The sequence below is a fragment of the Apodemus sylvaticus genome, chromosome 7 (assembly GCF_947179515.1).
Source record: "Apodemus sylvaticus chromosome 7, mApoSyl1.1, whole genome shotgun sequence".
NCBI classification, from domain to species: domain Eukaryota; kingdom Metazoa; phylum Chordata; class Mammalia; order Rodentia; family Muridae; genus Apodemus; species Apodemus sylvaticus.
In genome coordinates this window covers 4,418,096-4,439,101 of record NC_067478.1, presented here as the reverse complement: position 1 = coordinate 4,439,101, position 21,006 = coordinate 4,418,096, and the positions used below count along the sequence as shown (strand labels likewise).

General features: G+C 45.1%; 1 protein-coding gene across 4 annotated transcripts in view; it reads right to left on the bottom strand.

The window, feature by feature from the left end:
- Nucleotides 1–18,711, bottom strand: part of Scn10a (sodium voltage-gated channel alpha subunit 10) — a 91,307-nt gene extending 72,596 nt beyond the window's left edge. For all 4 annotated transcript variants that reach the window (XM_052186980.1, XM_052186979.1, XM_052186981.1 and 1 more), the window contains exons 1-3: nucleotides 18,442–18,711; nucleotides 15,958–16,076; nucleotides 12,480–12,560 (exon numbers count right to left, since the gene is read on the bottom strand). In XM_052186980.1, the coding sequence (XP_052042940.1) occupies nucleotides 12,480–12,560; nucleotides 15,958–16,076; nucleotides 18,442–18,711 (470 nt within the window). The remainder of the gene's footprint in view (nucleotides 1–12,479; nucleotides 12,561–15,957; nucleotides 16,077–18,441) is intronic.
- Between the last annotated feature and the right edge of the window lie 2,295 nt (nucleotides 18,712–21,006).

Genomic DNA, 21,006 nt, shown 5'->3' with positions numbered 1-21,006 from the left:
CCCCATAGACAGGCTCTGATCACATGGGGATGGTCTACTGTCCCTATATCCTGGTCCTGGGAAGTTCTCTCTTGTGGAATCCAGTTCCAGTACATCATGGGAAGCCATTTTAAGTGGCTCCTCTCTGAGAGCTTAGCTTTAGAAGTCAAGACTTCTGCATTTCGTTGCCGTGAAGACACCAAGGGCCAATGTGCATCCACCTATTGCTGCAGTAGAGAATAGATAAGTATGACCACAGAGGGAGGGGCTTGGAGTCTCCAGTGTGCACAGTTCTGTGTGTGGGAAACTGACTGAAGTCAGGAAGAAGCAGATGTCACTTCCTGTTGGGGAAGAAGGATGGTGAGGAAGAAGGATAGAGTCACTAGTGCCAGGAACTCCAACAGTGAGGTAAAACAGTTGCGAGTGACTAAGTGACAGACAGTGGGAGACCTGGAGTGTGGGGCATGGTGTTAAGCCGCCCCCACCCTCACCCTTCTCCACCCCCTACTTTCCCACCCCCACAACCCCATCCTAGCCTCTCTACCCCCACCACCACCCTCCCATCCCCCATCCCCCACCCCACCCCAAAAAGAACTCCACCCACTTGAAAATTAAGGCAAGAAGTGATAGACCAGTCACATGAAACCAAAAGGCCTCTGCACACAGGAGACTGGAGAGAGGCCGAAGGCGTGGTGAATCTCAGCCAGCGATAATCTGACAGGATATTAATTTCTAGAATCTATAAAGAACCCAGAAAATTAATCATCACAAAATCAAGTCCTTCAACCAATAAATAGGCCCATCGACTGCCCAGACAGGTCTCCAAAGAGGAACTGCAAGTGTGTTGGTTTTGCCTAGCCATCGGGCAACACAAATCAAGACTATGCTGAGAGCATGTTTCAGCCAAGCCAGTGCACAGCACACAGGAGGATCTGGGGAAAGGACGCCCTGTTGGTGGGAATGTGAGGAAGCACAGACATTTCAGAAAACAATATGGCGGATCCTCAAAGAGCAAACAGTAAAACTGTCACAGGATGTGACTCTACCACTCCTGGGTCTGTAACCCAAACAGTCTAAATCAGAGACGTACCTGCCCATCAGTGTTCACTGAAGCCCTGTTGGCAATAAGCAACGTCATAGAATCAGCCTGGGTCTTCCTTAACAGATGAATGAATAAAGAAAGTGTGTGTGTGCTTGTGTGTGAGTCATGATGAAATATGTTATATACACATACGAGGATGTCACCATGAAACCCAATGTTTTGTATAGTTAACACATAGTAATGGAATTTCTGAGAATATTGATGCAAATATGAGAGAATATGAGTGTGAATAGAAATGACTATGATTTGTGTGACCAAATAATTTCAATCAAAATTTAATTTTAAAATGAAGGTCAAATTTAAGACTAATATTTTTCATGTGGAGAGAGAAACAGTGACCTCCTGAAGATGTCTGCTCTGGCCAGATGGCTGCTTGGGTGGTCAGGGACATTCTTATTGGATTTGCGCCCCCCCCCCATCCTTTTGTGTTTTCTAAATTAGAACATTTTCACTCCGAATTATAGGCTGTTGGGAAGCCTTGATGGATATTTCCAGCTTTTCAGATCAAACAGACCCAGAAATTATAGAGAAGGTTCTCTCTAAAGACTATGTTCAGAATTTCAGTGAAGGATGAGGACCTGGGCCTTCACTGTGGAGTGCTGGCAGCTCAGAGCCTCATTGGGCGACAGCAGGAGCGGAGGTGTGTCCTCCCCTCGGTGGGTATGGTGTCTAGTGGCTGCAGCTGGACGTGATTTTAAATGTATGTCCAAAGTCAGCTTTCTTAGGCAAAGAAAGGAATATTAGATAATGGGAAGTAGTCTCTCTCTCTCTCTCTCTCTCTCTCATGTGCAGTCCTTGCCGTCCATATTGTTTTGACACAGTTGTCTTGTTCGCCACTGTGTGCACCAGGCTTCGAGCATCCTCTGGTCTCCACCTCCCGTCTTCCAGTAGCAACGCTGACCTTCCAGATGGGCACCCTATGAGGTCTAGTCATGACAGGAGTCCTGGGGATGCAAACTCAGGTCTCTGCATGTCGAGCACTTCACCTGTTTACCTAGCCTCTATAAGTTTCTGTTGTTTTATATAATTATTTGACACAAAGGCCCAAGCTTTTGAAACTGGGCCCTGGGATGAAGGCGGTCACTGGGCTAGCCTTATTCTCTGTCATGGATGTTCTTTTCTGAAGTCTTTATCTGCCTCCGTGGGGTTATCCGAGTGTCCCCCACCCATCTCATGATGGGGCGATCCCTGCTCTGTCTTCATGGCGGAGTCCTTCATCACCTGAGTTTAAGACCCGATGTTCAGGTTTCAGGATTTAGGTGCCTACTTTTGTCATTATTATACTTCAGCAAGCCATCCTCGAAATTATTCATTTTTGTAAACTGGGGTATTAGGAAAGGCAACAGTGATAGTGACAGATAAAACTGAACAAACGTGAACTGTCAGGACAGGAGAACCCATTACTCAAGATAATCCATCCTCAGCTCCTTGCTAGCGAGCAGGAGCTGGATCGGTCCTTGGAACATATAAGTAGCTTTTAAGGACACAAATATTATATGATGTTAGAGTTCACCCTGTATTTTATATTGGAAAACTGTGCATTACAATTCAATCATGCTGTTTTCTTTCGAGTCTGCTGATTGACTAAGAGAACATTTGAAGTGGAATGACCGAAGAGAAGCATCCAGGGGATGGACGGGATGACCTGAAGGGGTCTGCAAAAGCAAATGAGGATTTGGAGCTCCCAGGGGGACAGTAGGCAGAGTGCTGGAGTGACCCAAAAGGACAGTCTCTGGACGACTACCAGCCTCAACTATAAGGATAGATCAAATGGGCTGGTGACATGAACCAGCAGGGAATGGCACTGTCACCAAGGCCAAGGAGCTGAGCTGGCTTCTTGTAAATTACAGAATCAACTTCTGAAAACTGACCTCTGACCTACAAACTCAACAGGGGGAGGGGGATAGGAAGAGGGGGAGGGAGGGGTGTACATAAATAGATATGTTTACAGATCAAATAAAATATACACACTTGCAAACTGAACCCAGGCCAGGATCAACAGGAACCATTAAAACCAGATGAACAAACCCATTCATGTAACCTATTCTCTTGATAAACATGACAGTACTGATAAATAGGAAAATACCGATTACCCATTTATAACAAAATTCTGTCTCTCTGATTGCCGAGGTGCAGAGACTTGCACCAAGAACTCTAGGTATGCCTGGCAAATCATGCCTTCTTGAAAATGAGAACATACTTCTTCCAGGGTAAGTCTTTCCTGCAATCAACTGCTTTCCATACATCAGTCTAACCAGGCTATCAAAGACACCTTCAGTGACTCTCTGAAGTACCCAGGCCTGAGGAGGGTGATAACATTCCACTAATACTTTTTTCTTAGTATAGCTCCAATCTCTTCCTGATTCCCTTTCTAGCACATTCTCCCTCTTTAGTTTCTTGTGAAGGAAAGAAGAAATTAGAAATGGACTCCATATGTCTGTCTTGCCTAAGCAGACAGGCAAGCAGAGAGGTAAGGGAGAGAGGGAGAGAGAGAGAGAGAGATGAGAGGAGAGAGATGAGAGAGAGAGAGAGAGAGAGAGAGAGAGAGAGAGAGAGGGGGAGGGAGAGAGGGAGAGAGGGAGGGAAGGAGGAAGAGGGAGAGGGAGAGGGAGAGGGAGAGGGAGAGGGAGAGGGAGAAGGAGAGGGAGAGGGAGAGATCCCATTAGCTAGCAGGTTAGCAGGTAATAGCCTGGAGCTAATGTTTCAGAGACACACAATGGGAAGCTAAGAAATGAGAAACACTGTATCTATCTGATAGATTGTATCAAGGACAAGGCTATTCCATTGACTTCTGTGTCTTGACTAGCTACAATTTCTTTTCTTCCTAAAAAAAAAAAAATCGCAATGTGCTATGAGGGGCGGGACCTATTCCAAGGATGTGCATTCTCTTCTCTGGTCCAGTTCGCACTCTGAAGGTCAGAGCTACTCTGGTGTTCTCACAAGGCCAAGGACACTCAGCCTTGTCCAGAGCTGGAACCAGACAGGAATAGTTTTGCTTCTTTTCAAAGTGTGTTTATAAAAGGAGTTATGTAAATAGTTCAGTTAATACAGAGCCTAATAAAGAATGTTCTTAATAATCATTGGGAATGAAAATTGACACAGCTTTGGAATGTGATTTGGCAATACTGTAAAAATTAATGTTTATTGGCTGAGGATGTAGCTCAGCTGGGGGGGGGGGGTGACTAGCACCCACACGCCTGAGGTCAATGCTGCGTAAATGGGTGTGGGGCGAGCATACACGGAATCCCCAGCACTCAGGAGTTGGAGGAGGCAGGGCAACCAGACATTCAAGTCTACACAGAGGGCTCAAGGCCATTCTGCAACACTCGAGACCCAGTCTCAAAAGAAAAAAATTCATTAAATTATATGCCCCTTGGTCCAGGAACATCTCCTTCTAAAACCTCGTCTCTCAAATTTTGTTGCATTAGCTGTACAAAGATATATGCACAAGACTATTCATCCAAGAATTAACTGTGTCACAAAAATATGAGAACTCTCACGATGATTAGAGCTTATCATGGAGAGTGGTTCACTTCAGCCTTCCCTGGGCGGAAAGACCCATCCCGCCAACTTCTACAAACCCAATTGCTGCTGACATTCTTTCAGGGAGATTTCACTGAATCTATAGATAAATTTGGGCAGCACTAACAGTTTAATAATAGTAATCTCCTCATCCATTATCACAAGACACATTTAAATTTATATAAGTACTTTAAATTTCTCTCAATAATGATTTTTCATTTTCTCAGTACAAAGGTCCTGGGTGTATATTTTGCGGCGCAGTTTGAATTGATACGCCCCACTTGGCCACTTACCTCCTCTTCTCCGGTTACTAATTTCTGTTCACCTTTCATTCACTGTAATGTTTCTCTTACTCTATGCCAGACACTCTTTGGCCCCAGCTGATACTTAGATACCACATTTCTGAACCAAATTGCCTCCTGAGTTCCTATAGGCACTGATTAAATTTGTTTTTAATCTTTTTGTCCCTAGCGTTTCTGCAGCTTTAGTTTGTAACTGTCTTTCTTACAAGGGCTCTTTAAAAGGACTCTAAAGCATCTGAGTGAGTGTAAAGACTCCCGCCCCCCCCCCCCCCAGCTTCCTGCCATTTTCTAATTTTGTTGCAGAATGACTAGAAAATGTATTATTTGTTACTGTTGCTTTGTGGAACTTACTAGGCTAGGTTTTGTGGCTGTTGTTCGTTTTGTTTCAGGATGGGCTGCCGTAAGGCTAACCAGATGCAGCCTGTTCCTGTCCCTTCATCTTTACAGACTTTTTACATGGTATCTGTTACAGGCAAAGAGAATTGCAACTCTTCAGGCCCTCTAATGGTTTTCTTTAATCGCTCTCACATTTGTCGGTTTGTAACTATTGTTCCGTCCTTCTCTGCCAAGCGCTAACTTGCCCCTGTGTTTAGCGTTCAGAGTGTCAGGTTTCTCTGGTCTCCTGCCCTTTGCTATAAGTTCCATTTTCTCTGGTCATGGCTCCTGCTAGCTTTCTGTCTCTCCTTCCTTACTTGATTGTCCATTCTTTTGTTCTGTTTGTTTTGAGACATTCTTATATAGCCCAGGCTGGTCTAGAACTCGCTATGTTGCTCACATTGGCCAGGCCTTGGACTCCTGCTCTCCCTGTCTCTGCTTCCTGACTGCTGGGGGTGTGGGTGTGTGTTACCAAGCCTGGTATTTAAACCTCCTTGTATCATTTTTGTGGGGAACGTGGATGCATGCCCACATGTACAGGTGCAACCTGTGTGCAGGCATACATGGAGATCAGGGGTCAACCCTAACCATCAGTCTTTAGGGGGGTATCCAATTTGGATTTTTTGGAGGCAGGGTCTGTCATGGACCTGGAACTTGCTAGGGTGGCCGGCCAGTGAGCTTCGGGGACTGCTTGTCTCTGGCTCCCCAGCCCTGGGATGGGGGTCATGCTGCCACATCTTACTTTTTACATACTGCGGAGCTGGTCAATAAAGGGGCAGGGAACCACTTACCACCTCAAGACTATTAAAACAGCAATCTTTACATTTGTTCTATCTGTTCCCATACCTACCCTATCTTACCTCCTATATGCATGTAGAGACAGGCAGAGGACCAGCTTGCCAACAGGTGTTCTCTCTCTCAACTAAATGGGTTCTGGGATGAAACTCAGGCCATTGGACTTGGCACTGAGCATCCTCCCCACCAGCCATCTTGCTGGTCCCCAAAATGTCGTTTGGATTTCTCCCTTTAGAGAAGCAGTGGCCCATAACTGCTTCTCCCCCCACATTCCATCTTCTTGCTGCTCTGAGTGTTTCTCTCTGTGTGTCCTGTCAGCAATTCCAGGGACTTTGGAGCTTGTGGTGGGTAAAGGCCAGGGTCCCATGTCTCTCTGTCTGCAGCACGGCTTGAGGACAGCTGGCCTGCACGGGGACTTGCCGATCCTCCACCGGCCTTTTGTCTTTTATCTTGTTTTAACATCTCTGTCCCTGTGTGGCCTTCCCTCCTGCCTTCATTCTGGTGTTTATTCTGTTCCTACACGCATGCTGTTGCTGTGCTGGCCTTGTGAGAGAGGGTAAAACATATGCATCCTGTCGCCTCTATTTAACCACAGCCCCAGGTGACTCCCAAATGACTCACACGGAGAAGAGAAATGCTTACACTAGAAATTCCAAGGGACAGAAAATCATCATCTCAACCATATAAAATATGAGCTTTATAATTTACCTATGCATTATATTCTGGCTTATATTTTGATTTTTTGTTTTTTGTTTTATTCAATATATTCTTTATTTACATTTCAAATGACTTCCCCTTGTCTGGATCCCCCCCTCCCTAAAAGTTCCATAGGCCCTCTTCCCTCCCCTTGTTCCCCAATCTACCCTTCCCACTTCCCTGTCCTGGTATTCTCCTATCTGGCTTATATTTTGTAGCACTCATTTATGCACTGCTTATTTATTTTTAATTTTAAAATTATTATTATTATTATTATTATTATTATTATTATTATTTTGTTTTGAGATAGTCTCACTCTAGCAGAAGCTGACCTGGAACTCCCTACGCAGATCAAAGTTGCCTTAAACTTGTCATAATCCTCCCCCTTAAACTTGCCTCAGCCTCCCGAGTGCTGGGATTATAGTCTTATGCCCTCACTTCAGGATTACAAATTGTTTGGTTTTTAAAGGATCTTGGAGGGACACATAATGCACCAGAACAAGCACACGGACAGTAAAGTTGTCACTATAAAGTGAGGGCTTTGCTAATCAGTCTAGTCATAAATAAATGTCGTCAACTGGGTGCCTTGGACAATGGAAATTAATTTCCTCATGGTTTGGGAGGCTGGACAAGGTTCTGGCATGGTGAGGGGCTGGGAAAGGTGCCCTTTTGGCTGTAGGTGGCTGTCTTCTCCTGCATTCTCACAGGGCACAGAGAAAATTTCTTTTCTTCCTTGCTTAGCAGATAAATTCTATTTGCCACCCTAACTCTAACCCTAACCCTGGCGACCTCACGGAGAGTCTTAGCCACCTCCTTGGGGCCCTATATGGTAACATAAAGTGTCAGGGTTCCAACTAGGAATCTAGGGACAGGACATGGCTCTGTGTGACAGCTGTCTGTGTCCCAAAATGGAATGGCTCAGCGCTTTGAGGTCCCACCGGATTACACTCTCCCCTGTCTCAGGGCTCCTCTTACGATTTCTGCTTTTCTCCGCTTATTTCACTTCTATCTTTAACCCTGTTATATTGTGGTTTGAAAGTGACCAGGTGTGGTGACTGATATGTGCAGTTCCAGCCCTCACCCCAGTACTTGAGAGATGTGTCTTACTGTCTCATGGTACTGGGAGGGACACCAGTTCAAGGCTAACCTAAGGCACGTAGCAAGTTCAGAGCCAGCCTGGGCTTCATGACACTGTCTCAAAGTAAAACATATTTTGCAGATTTAATTCATTTCATATATTTTAGATTACTTATTACATATTTACTAATCAGCTTTTATGTATGTGCATACACAGGCATATGAGGGCATGCGTGCCTTAACGTGAGAGCGAGGGTCAAAGGGCAACCTACGGAATCACTACGTGGGTCCCAGAGACTGACTCTAGTCAGGTTAGGCAGCAGGTGTCTTTAACCCTCTCACCAGCTCTCAGTTCATATACTCTCAAGGTGAGTGTTTGGAGGGTGATGGGCATTCAGTGAGGTCACGGTGGCGAGGCCTTTGTGGTGGCTTCCTAAGGAGACAAAACTGAGCTGCCATGTTTGCTGTCTCCTTGTGCTGTGATGTGGCAGGACGGCCCTTGCCCAGAGGCCATGTGGGTGCGGGCGCCATGATGATCTCAGATTCCTCTTCCCTCCATAATTGTGAGTCAACAAACAGGATCCACAGATTCCTATGCCTCAGGCATTTTCTTACAGCAGGAAGTAGACCAGACCCCCAGTGAAACTGCCTTGCTTGCCTTAAGGCTTTGTATCAATGGAATCCTAGTTATAGACTCCTTTAGTTTTGGCCAGCATCCTGAGGTTTATCTACCTTCATGGTTACAAGTTATCCAACTAATAATATAGCAAACACTTGGTGCACTTAACAGTCAAGGGCATTTGAGTTATTGACTGTTTTCATTGTAAATAATGTCCACAGGCACCCTCAGGTCTGGGACTTGGTGCCCACGGGTAGTAATTTGGTTGTGTGTGGACACCTGAGCGTTACAGAGGAGCACACTGTAAGAACGCTGTTCTCTTTTCTGATTGGTTGCCATTGCTATCAATCACATCCCAAATTGGTGCTCTGCCCACATCCGGCCCTGCAGTTTCTGGCTCTCCTTATCTTCCCAGATACCTTGAATGGTTGCACCCCAAGCCTTTCCGTTACACAATGAGTGTCTAGTAATCTTTCACTGAAACTTAATTTTATCTCCCTTGATTAAATAAAAAAAAGAAAGAAATATTTGGGAGTTAATAGAACATTTAGATTGGTCTGGTGTGTTTTTCAAATTTGACTTTTAGAGATGGGTCATGACTCTGGGTGTGAGCTGGCACGGGTGTCTTCTTTCTCCTGAGATTTATCTCCTAAGGTTCTCTCAACCTGTGGTCTGCAACCCCTCTGGGGGTTGAATGACCCTTTCCCAGAGTCATCTAAGACCATCTGCAAACACAAATCTTTACATTATGATTCATAACAGCAAAATTACAGTTATGAAGTAGCAACAAAAGTAACTTTAAGGTTGTGGGGTCACCACCACTGGAGGAGCTGTATTACACTGTCGCAGCATTAGGAAGGTTAAGAACTACTGCTCTTGGAGGTAGTGAGATGGTTCAGCAGCCATGAGCGCTTGCTCCTCCTGGGTTCCCAGCACCCCTTTCAGGAAGTTCACAACCCTCTGTAACTTCAACTTCGTGAGATCCTATGCCCTCTGATGGCCTCTGTGGGTACTGCATGAGGGTGTGCTTATGCTCAGGTTCACATAAATCTTAAACAATTACCATCTACTGAAACAAATATTCTTAGTTTTAGTATACCAAAGTGTATCTGTTCTTTTCTCCTGATTACTATTTCTTAAATAAGACTTTCCCTACCCTCAGGGCATAAAGACATTCTTCTGATTTTGGTCTCCTCACACCGATATGGAGAGCTGAGTCTGGTGTATGTGGTGAGTCACATGATTCTTCACAGTCCTTCACCATAGACTGAGCCCCCCTGTTCTGTGGAGTGACCTGGAAGAGGGTGTTGGATCCACAGAAGCTGGCCTCCATGGGCAGCCGCACTCACGTGATTGTGAGCACACACACAGGTCAAATGCCTGTACACACATGCTGCTGCTCTGTTTAGAGTGTGGCTAACCTCGCAGCAATGGCTTCTAAGTTCAATTTGACCCCAGTGGGGTGATTTCTCTCCCTCCTTGTTTTCCTTCCTCAGAAGTGTCTTGGCTATAATTTACTCTTTGTACTTCCACATGCATTTCAGAGTCAGTGTGCCAAATAATGCCATAAACACTTATTGAGACTGCATTGGAAATCTCACTTAAATTGATTAGTCATCTGTGCAGTTTCTACAATATTGAGACTTGGAGTCTAACAACATAACATTAGCTCCCCATTTTGGGGGTTGTTTCTGTAATTTACTCAATGTTTTGATATCCTTTTTTTCTAGGAGCTTGATATTTTGAAATGCCAGTATAAAGGATACTTCAAAAATTATTTCATTTCCAGCTTGTGACTGCTGCAAATATCCATAGCTGATTAATGTATAATAATTCACACAGCCATCTTGATGTATATAGTCTTATTAATTCTGGTAGATTTTGAAGATCTATTTTTGTAATTATGTATGTGTGTATATGTGTGTCTGTTATGTGTGTGTTCACATGCACGTGAGCATGGGTGGCCATGGGGACCAGAAGAGGGTGTTGGATCCTCGGAAGCTGGCCTCCGTGGGCAGCCGCATCACGTGATTGTGAGCGCACACACAGACAGTTGCCAGCAGCCCAGGGTGACTGTTAGGAACTTAACTCCAGCACTCTGTGAGAGGCTCTGCTAAGCCAGCTCTTGTGATAACAGTTTCTCTCTAAGTTATGTTGGATATTTTATGTGCTCTATATAATTTTCTGTAAGGTACAACATGTCTGGTAATTTTTTTATGCTTACCTTATCACCCTGGCCAGAACCTCCTCTATGAGGCTGACATGATAAGAACAGACATCTCCGATATTTGTTTTCCCCCTTTGGTCTCAAAGCACGAGAGTTCCATACTCACAATTATGTTTGATAAATGAATGCCCAGGGGGTACTATTTTTTGAAGAATTAATACTTTTTTTAATCAGAGTGCGACCATTTCTTTCTGTTCCAACTCTTCTAAGAGTTTTGAAATCATAAACAGAAATTGAACTCTATCAAATGGAGTTTCCAGCATCAGTTAAAATGGCGACACAATGTTCCCTCCCTTTGCTATATTAATAGAGATGAAGCATCTTTCCTGTTGGGGCATGTGTTGCTTTTAGAATTAGCAAGGGGGAACAGTGGGAAGAGAGAAAGCTTTCCAGAGACCCTGGTGTTACACCTGAAGGCTTGAGCAAGGACAGGGACATCTGTCCAGCTGTGGTGGTACATCTGGTTTTAGAAAAGTCTTCTGCTGTCAAACAAAAGAGACTTAGTCTGCCAACCAGACATGCGAGAACCCAAGAAATGTTACAGTCCTTCGGAAGCCTCTGCGCTTGGACACCTCACCTGGCTTCATGCATGGATTGTTCTGGGAACAGATCCCGGAGCCCCTGTTCACAGTTCCTTCTCTTCGTTTGCTCCCGTCTCTTCAAGAGTGGAGCTTTATATGCCGTGTGTGTGTGTGTGTGTGTGTGTGTGTGTGTGAGTGTGTGTGTGTGTGCTTGTGTTTGTGCTATGTGGTGTGTGTGGTGTGTGTGTGCTTGTGCTGTGGTGTGTGTGTGTGTGTGTAGTGTGTATGTGTAGAGTGTGTCTCTGGTGTGTAGTGTGTGTGTGGTGTGTGTAGTGTGTGTATATATGGTGTGTGGTGTGTGTGTATATGGTGTGTGGTGTGTGTGTATATGGTGTGTGGTGTGTGTGTGGTGTGTGTGTAGTGTGTGTGTATGGTGTGTGGTGTGTGTAGTGTGTGTATGGTGTGCTGTGTGTGTGGTATGTGTGTGGTGTGTGTGTATGGTGGTGTGTGGTGTATGTGTATATAGTGTGTGTGTGTGTGGTGTATAGTGTTTGTGTGTATGGTGTGGTGTGTGTGTGTGATATATGTGTGTGGTATGTGGTGTATGTGTGTGTGGTATGTAGGTGTATGGTGTGTGGTGTGGTGTGTGTGTGTGTGGTGTGTGTGGTATGTGATGTATGTGTGTGTGGTATGTGGTATGTGTGTGTCTGTGTGTGTGTGTGTGTGGTGTGTGGTGTGTGTGGGGTGTGGTGTGTGGTGTATGGTGTGTGGTATGTGTGGTGTGTGTGTGGTATGTGGTATGTGTGTTTCTGTGTGTGTGTGGTGTGTGGTGTGTGGTATGTGTGTGGTATGTGTGGGGTGTGGGGTGTGGTGTGTGTGTGGTATGTGTGGGGTGTGGGGTGTGTGTGTGTGTCAGGGCACTAGTGACTAATGAAATGTCTTTAGGCATCAGAGTTTTAAAAGACCTTCTTAAAGTTCCAAAGTGGAGTCAAGGTTGAGAAGCACCAATCTGCACTGTCTTGAAGGTTAAAACCATGCATGTACTTGGGGGGAAGCCACGCAGAAGAAACCTGACCATTGCAAAGTCAGAGAGGCAACAGAACTCAGACTTGTCTAAATGAAAGCTGGAATGATATACAGAAAGAAGAGGAAAAGGTGAGAGAGAGAGAGAGAGAGAGAGAGAGAGAGAGGAGGGGGGATGGAGGGAGGGAAGAAGGGAGGGAGGGAGGGCAAGGGGGACAACCGAACAGGCAGTGTTACTCACTCGACTCTCTCTGGAAGATCAGTTCGGGTCATGCACACGCAGTTGACCAAAATAGTGACGGTGATAAATATGGAGAACCATCTGTGAGGTCCGTGTTAAGGAAATGAGAGAGAGAGTTACCGCCATCCCCCTGTCTCAGCTTGCCTTGCTGCTGAACGAGACTTTGGTAACTCAGCTCACATCGGCTGTGTGGTCTTATCATGAGGCTGCTGCTCACGCCTGTTGAGCGCCTGGCCCATGCTGAGAACTCTATCTTTATAATTAGAGGAAGCTGTTGTAACAGCAGTAATGATAGTGTTGGACATGAAACCCTTAAACCCAAGGCCTTGCACTAGGCAAATACTTTATCACTGTGCCAAATCCCCAAACCTTGTCCAAATTATGCCAAATGCCATTAACCCACGGGTAGCTTTTATCATTTACATTTACATTTGGGAGAACAGCATGATGAGTCTTAAATAGCCTTCCTGAATTGTGTTGCATCCTGCAGCCTGGTAACCATAGTAACCAGGTAGAGGGTATTATTATTATTTTATTTTTGTGAAAATTGGTTTAGTTAGATTGTTTTCCTAAGCTGAGATCAGCCACACTGAAGCAACGGATTCTGGGTAGGAATGACCAGAGCAGGCTCAGGAAGTGCCATCCTGGCTCTGGGTGGATACTCCAAGGGGAATGGGGTGTTATCAGCCAGAGACAGACTCTTAGGAGTGGCCGTTTGGCTAAGGGGTACTCGGAATGAGAGGGAGGCTTTGAAGGGAAGGAAGGAGCACAGGAGTGAATCCACAGAGACAAGATGAGTCTAGGCAGACCTCTCTCAGGCAGACATTGGTTCAGTGTGAGCACCTACGGTCCCTGGTAAAGGAAAAACCCCAACCTAGACAGAAGCTTCACTTACCAGGGTAGGACGGCTACACTCACCTCTCCTCGCTTCAACTCAAGCAGAAACATTTAAAACCATTTTAGTTTTCTGTAGATACCTTTCTTGGTTTTGTTTTACAGTTACTCAGGAAAACATCTATCTGAACAGGGACATTGTACTAATGAAACCACATCTCCCCACTAATTTACAATTAAGAGATATGCTCACATAGTGGGATACTTAACCCAAGGATGAAAATTAAAACTTGCATCTTTAGTTCTGCAGACAAGTTGTATGATATCCCAAGTCTATGAAAGTGTTCACAAAAACGCAACTGGAGTTACAGCTTTGAATAAAATATTATTGAAGTGCAGATTTTACACCTTGAAGAATCTTGTTTGGAGCCGTGACAACCCATGTAAGTCTATCTGCATGTGCTTGGTGAGGAGGAGACCCCTCCACGGACTTCCTGTCCAGATGCCACTCCCCCAGGTAATTAATTACTCACCGGATCTCAAGACAAAAGGACTATTCCGCACTCACTTGGTTGCTGCTGACAGAAATGGTATTTCTAACTAGCTGTTGTTTACTGATCTCTGTATAATTCAGCATGGATCCATGGAGGACAGTGTGCATTGGGTCATTGTATACATCTCCTTTCAAAGCATAAAGAGCAGTTTTGGTGAGCAGTGTGATTTTTAAAAAAATTTTTTTCTTCTCTCCTATATCAAATCCCAACAGCAGTTTTCTCTCCCTCACCCTCCCTGAGCATCTCTTACCCTCCTTTCTCTCCCCCAGACTCATCCCTGCTCCCCTTCAGAAAATAGCAGGCCCTTCAGAGACATTGATCAACCTTGGCCAACAAGCCACATCGCATCAGGGCTGGATGAAGCCGCCCAGTAAGAGGATAATTCTTAAGGACTGGGATGGAGAAAGTACGTGTAACATCCTGAATCTCAGTGACTATTTCTTTAAATATATTTTTAAAACAAAAACTCATATTTTGTCTTATATAAAACAACATAATGTATATAGCAAATAGACTATAGTAAACTGACTTGGCATAGTTTTAAACAGAAGAAAATCTGGAAAGAATTCAGGCCACCAGACCCTTTGCCTGCGAATGGCTTTTTAAAAATTACTCAAAGCAACAGATGTTCCCAGTGACAGGTCACATTCTCCGATCCCAGTACACCAAAGAATGAGGAATGTAAAAGAAAACCCAGGTTTCCCACTCATGCCTCAAAAGAGGGGGGTCTTTCTGATGCAAAACTGGGTCTTGCTGCTTTAATGTCCAGAAATTGAATTCAAATGCATTTTCAAAAAAGCAGCATTTGCCAGAGTAGAGCTGGCCCGCTGAGAGAATTATTATCTCAGTCTGTGTCTGTTCACTTGCTGTCTACATTTCTGGCTGAAGACACTGCCCGCGACATGCTGGAGGCTGGACCTCCTAACTAGCTGTGTGACCTTGGCATCTCCGCAACGCCTCTGAGTGTCGGTCTCATTATCTGTAGAACGAGGTGCTGCCAGTCTTTCCCAAGGCTCTTGCACCTGTGACAGTGCTGACACTTGGAAAGTACTTAGCCACTTGGGGAGGGCATGGGGGGAGGGCTGCGATTATCATGAAGTATTCTGAAGAATCTAGAAACCCCAAATTCAATTCGGAAAATAGAATTCCTATCGAGTAGCCATAGAGATAACCACAGCCAGAGAAAGCGGGCTGTACGCATCCGCAGGGTAGGCACACGGTGGGTGTGTGAAAGGTTCTGTGCCAGGCCTCTTAGCTCAGGTGCCGCGGGGCAATTTACTAGGCTGTTCCACGGTGGCTGGGGTTGTCTAAGGAAAGAATAAGTCCCTTTCTACTAAGCCGCACTCAGGTACAGAGACTGGCGACTACCTGTGCTGCGATGGAGCAAGCCAGTGCTAAACAGGAACTTCCTGGAAGCCGGGGCTGGACCTGATGCTGAGAATTTCCAGATTGAAAACTTGGCCCAGCCCAAGTGCTCCTTTGTCTAGGAGGTTCGAATAAAACACAAAACAAAAACAGCACTGAAGGTGACTTCTAATGCTCCCTAAAGGAGCCAAGGTGACACAGACCAGGGACTGACATGTTTGTCTAATTACGCTTCCTTGGGAGGAACCTCAGGCAAACTGTATATTTAACCCGTTGGTAGTTTGAGGGTAGCTCATGACATTGGCAATATTGCTAGTTAGTGAGGTTCCATGGAAGATGATGGGGACTCTGCCTGTAATAGAATGTTCTCTTTATTTCTCTATTGTGTAATGGCCAACCACCCCAGCATGGTCAAGGATTGTGTGACAACTCACAGCTCTGCATCTGGCCAAAGAGCCTTGATGTCTTCTTACCAGCCATTACCTCATGGGAAAAGCAGGCCATACTTGATGGATTGGCTATGCCTGGGGCATCAGTAAAACTCACACCATAAAGAGGACATTTGAGCGCCCCGGGTGTGGCACCACAAACCATGGTTTCAACGTGATGATGTCACTGTCTCCGGATTCAACTGGAGGAAGGCTCTGCTGCTAACCTCTAAGCAAGGTGCAGCTGCCACAGGCAGGGCGTGAGTCTGAGGCACGGAAGCAAACTGCAAAGGATACGAGTGGACGGACACTTTGATGGCTGTTCTTCTGATCAGGTTGAAGGGACTGAAGAGCCACAGGGCCCACGTGGCACTGAATCTGGAAATGGTCCTGCTTTTATCCAGCACCATGAATGTCTAGGACAAAGCAAAGCACAAGGGAGTTCCGTGAGAGACAAGAATCCAGGGAGGCCTCCTTGTAGAATCCTGAGCAGGACCTGTTGGAAGAAGCATGGCTCATTGACCATCTAGAGAAGGGGCAGAGAGCTAGAGGTGGGGGAACAGAGGCCACATCCTCAGCCCTCTCCACAGGACTCTGGACTCCATGGCTGACTGTGAACCAAGGCAAGCCCACTGAGGGTGCTTCATGGACAGGCCGCTGACTTAGGGGTTGGATATATGTATGCAACACACCCAGGGCAGGATTCTGGTTTAGCTTAACTGCATTTAATACAACATGTGTGTGTGTGTGTGTGTGTGTGTGTGTGTGTGTGTGCGCACACACAGGCAGGGCCCCCATACACACACACACACACACACACACATTGATAGAAAAATTCAAATGTCATTCCTCAGGAGTCTTCTACAAATGCTCATTGGCCTGAAGCTAACTGAGAAGGCTAGGCTGACCAGACAGTGAATCTGCCTGGCTTTTCCTCCTCCTCCTCCTCCTCCTCTTCCTCCTCCCACCTCTCCCTCCTCTTCCTCCTCAGGAATGACATTACAAGTATGTTCCACTTTTCTCCCCACATGTTTTCTAGGGATCCAACTCAGATCCCTACACTTGTTCAGCAGGTTCTTTACTGACAGAGCCATCTCCCCAGCCCCATAATTTAATTCCCTTCTGACTAGAGGACCCTGGTCCTGTGATGTTCCTGCTTCTACTACCTGGGTCTCAGCTCTAAACCATCTCAGTTCCCTCCTCTGTGCATTAGGAGGGATGGGTTCTTGGGAAGACAGAGAGGGAGAAAGAGATCCTATGTGTCTTATCTCTTCTACAACTATATTTACAATGGCTTGTTCAGTTCCTTGTCATTTCCAAACATGTACTTACCTTGTTTTGGCTGCGTAAAACATCCAAGGTGCAGCACAGGAGAGGAAACTGGCACCTCATTAGACTATCATCTCTCACTCTTTTGATTAAAATAATCATTAAATATTCTAGTTTATTATATTTACTCTTTTTTGCTTTGCTCATGTGTATCTGTATGTATATATGATAGAATTTTATATGTATATCTATGCAACTTATCTATCATCTATCTATCTATCTATCTATCTATCTATCTATCTAGCCTTGGGAGTGGGTGTGGCATTGTTGAAGGAAGTTTGTCACTGTTGGGGGTGGGCTTTGAGACCCTCCTCCTAGCTGCCCGGAAGCCAGTCTTCTCCTGTTACCTTCGGAACAACATGTAGAACTCTCAGTTCCTCCAGCACCGTGTATACCTGGACACTGCCCTGCTTCCCACCATGATGATAATGGACTGATCTCAGAACCAGTAAGCCAGCTCTAAGTAAATGTTGTCCTTTATAAGAGTTGCCTTGGTCATGGTGTCTCTTCATGGCAATGGAACCCTAACTAAGATGGGGGAATTGTCTTGATCATGGTAATTAAGGTGGGAAGACCCAATCCCTGGGCATGGCACTATCCCAAGGCAGAAGATCCTGACTATGTAAGAGGAGAGACAGAAAACTGAACACACGCATGCTGCATTCATCATCCTCAGACTACAGACGTGATGTAGCCCGCTCCTTCACGCTCCCGTTCCCATGACTTTGCTACCTTGATGGCATGTAGCCTGGAACTATGAGCTAATAAGCTCTTTCTCCATTAATTTGTTTATGTCCAAGTATTTTATCACAGCAACATAGAAGGAAAATAAGACACATACTATATTAGAATATACATATACATACTCATATACACATATACACATATATACATATATAACTTTAGAACCCAGGAGCGCATAGGCACATATTCCAGTAGTTGCTGAATGGTGTTGCTCCCTTGGTTTCCACGATAAGATTACAAGATGATTTAATAAGAGACAGGTGATAGTAAACTATTATTTCAAGACAGTTTGACTTCAGTAACCCATGGGGGAATTTGGAAAACTCCAGGGACTCTGAGACTGTACTTTAAAGAACCCTGGTTCAAGGCATCCCTTTCAACTTCAAAATCCCTGCCCTTGATCTGCAGAGAGATGACATCTCTAGAGGCTGTAGGCTGGGTCTCATCCATGGGAACAACCAGCTTTCCGAGCTAGTTCTGCAGCAGCTGTCTGCTTTGGGGATTTGGGCTTAGTTTGCTCCATTGAAAAGTTCCTAAAGACTCAGAGAGAGAGGGGTGCATTCACTCTACTTTACAACGGCCTATTCTTTAGTGAACAGCTACTACATGCAGGGTTGCGGGGTGGGGGATGAGGACTTCCTGGGGTGGGTGGGACTGAGGTTCACTCCTCAAGAGCTGAGTGCAGATGTTCCTGGGGGCAGCTCTTACCCGGTGTGTGCTGTAGAAAGGGTCTAAGTCCTCCAGAGGCTCCCCGACCAGTTCTGCTGGGAGCTCACCATAGAACCTGGGCAGCTGGTTACAGGCTTTTAAGTCCAGCTGAGGCCTGGGCTTCTCACCCTTGTCCTTCTGTCCTCTGTGCTTAGCTCTGGCCTTCTTGGCGGCGCGGTGGGCAGCGATCTGCTTCTCGATCTCTGCCAGCGATTCTGGAGTGAACCGTCTGAAGTTGGTAGTTCCCACGGACCCAAAGGGGAACTCCATCTTCTCATTCTTCTTGGGGAATGATTTACACTCTTCTGGGAGGAAAATAACCAGAGAGAGGTGACAGCTTGCCCCCTGGAACCCTCCTGTCCATCACTGCTACTTGATTGACAGAATAGCCCCCTATCTTTGTCTCCAGTTCCTCAACACCCGCCCACCCCACGTTCCACCCTCTGCAGGCCCTCTACAAATCCAAGTACCATGGGTGTGTTTTTTCTCAGAATCCCTGAAGCCATTGCTTCCTCCTCGAGTTGTAAGAAGCCCCATTCCATTTCCCACAAACTAGCTTTATACATTTTGATATTTTTCCCTCATTGTAGTGAAAAATTTGGTTTCCTTAAAAAAAAACAGAAATATTATGAGTATGATTTTGTTTTGATCCCAGGTGTGGGATATGGGGCTGCTTCAAACTGTCCACAGCGCTGGCTGACTTGCCTCATGCTCTAGCAGGGGCGTGAATTTGCCAGCTGCAGCTAGTTTCTGCAAGTGTGTGACTTTTGGGATTCTGGGGACTTTTCAGAGGGTATAAATTCTAGAGCCCCCATGGCTATGCTGTTGATTGTTGGTTGCTGTTGGTTGTCATTTGCTATATAGTCATGAGAAAAGAAAAGAAGAATAAGAGAAGGAAGAAGAGGGAGGAGGAGAAGGAGAAGGAAAAGGAAGAGGAGGAGGAAGGGGAGGAGAAGAATATGATGATGATTAGTTATCCGGACAGCAAAGATTAAACTTGCCCAAGGAACTGGACACTCCCAATCAGCAGTTAGGAGTTAGGTTGAAAGGGTGGAAAGGGGTGGAGAAGGGTGGAAGGAAAAACAAGCCACAAAGCAGCCAAAGACCAGCCACACCTCATCCTTAGGGTCGCCCAGCTACAGCCTGCCCCTGGCCTCACCGAAGACCTTGGCTTCTGACCTCTAAGCCTCACCCTACCTTCTGACCACGGCCTTTTATCTACTGCCCAGGCCAGTCTAGAGCAGTTGGATTTGGTTTTCTAGCTGTACAGGCTGGAATTCTCTAGTTAGCCGTTTCCTCTAGTGTGGGGGTTCAACGTTTAACTCTTTGATGACTGGTCCCTGTCTCTTCATGGAAACAGCCAAAGAAGCCATGTTTTCTAGTTGATGGAGAATAACAGATCAAAACCCTGACTTGCCCGTGTTCACTGCCTACGTCACCCTCCTCCCTCTTGGGGTCAGTCCTTGGCGCCCACTTCAGCTCTCGTCACCGCCCTCTCCCTGTCCCTGCTTCTTTTCCTGGCTCCTACCTACCAGCAGTTAGAACTGCTTAACTCCTTCTGTTTTTGTTTGTTTTTAACTTTAACAATATTTGTTTGGTGAGCCAGCTCAGTGGATAAAGGTACCCACTGTATAAGCCTGGTGACCTAAGTTTTCTGGGATTTTTGTTTTTCTATATAAAGTTGAGTGTTGTTCTTTCAAAGTCTATAAAGAATTGTGTTGGAATTTTGATGGGGATTGCATCGAATCTCTAGATTGCTTTTGGTGGGATGGCTATTTTTACTATATTAATCCTACTAATCCATGAAGATGGGAGAGCTCTTCATCTTCTGAGATCTTCTTCAATTTTTTTCTTCAAAGACTTGAAGTTTTCATTATGCAAGTCTTTCATTTGCTTGGTTAGTGTTACCCCAAGATATTTTATATTATTTGAGGTTATTGTGAAGGGTGTTTTTTCCCCTGATTTCTTTCTCAGTTCATATGTCATTTGTATATAGGAAGGCTAGTGATTTTTTTGGTTAATTTTGTATCCAGCCACTTTATTGAAGATGTTTATCAACTGTAGGATTTCCCTGATAGAATTTTTGTATCGCTTATGTAAACTATCATATCATCTGCAAGTAATGATACTCTGACTTCTTCTTTTCCAGTTTGTATCTTGCTCTCTCTGTTGTCTTATTGCTCTAGCTGGAACTTCAAGGACTGTATTGAATAGATATGGACAGAGTGGACAGCCTTGTCATATTCCTGATTTTAGAGGAATTGTTTTGAGTTTCTCTCCATTTTATTTGTTGTTGGATATAGGCTTGCAGTAAATTTCCTTTACTATGTTTAGGTATGCCCTGTGTATCTCTAATCTCTCCAAGACTTTAATTATGAAAGGGTGTTGGATTTTGTCAAAGGCTTTTCAGCATCTAGTGAGATGATCATGTGGAGTTTTAATTTCAGTTTGTTTATACGGTGGATACACAAATTTATTAAATTTATTGATTTTTGTATGTTGAACCATGCCTGCATCTCTGGCATGAAGGCTACTTGGCCATCAGTCTGAGGGTATTTTATTGAG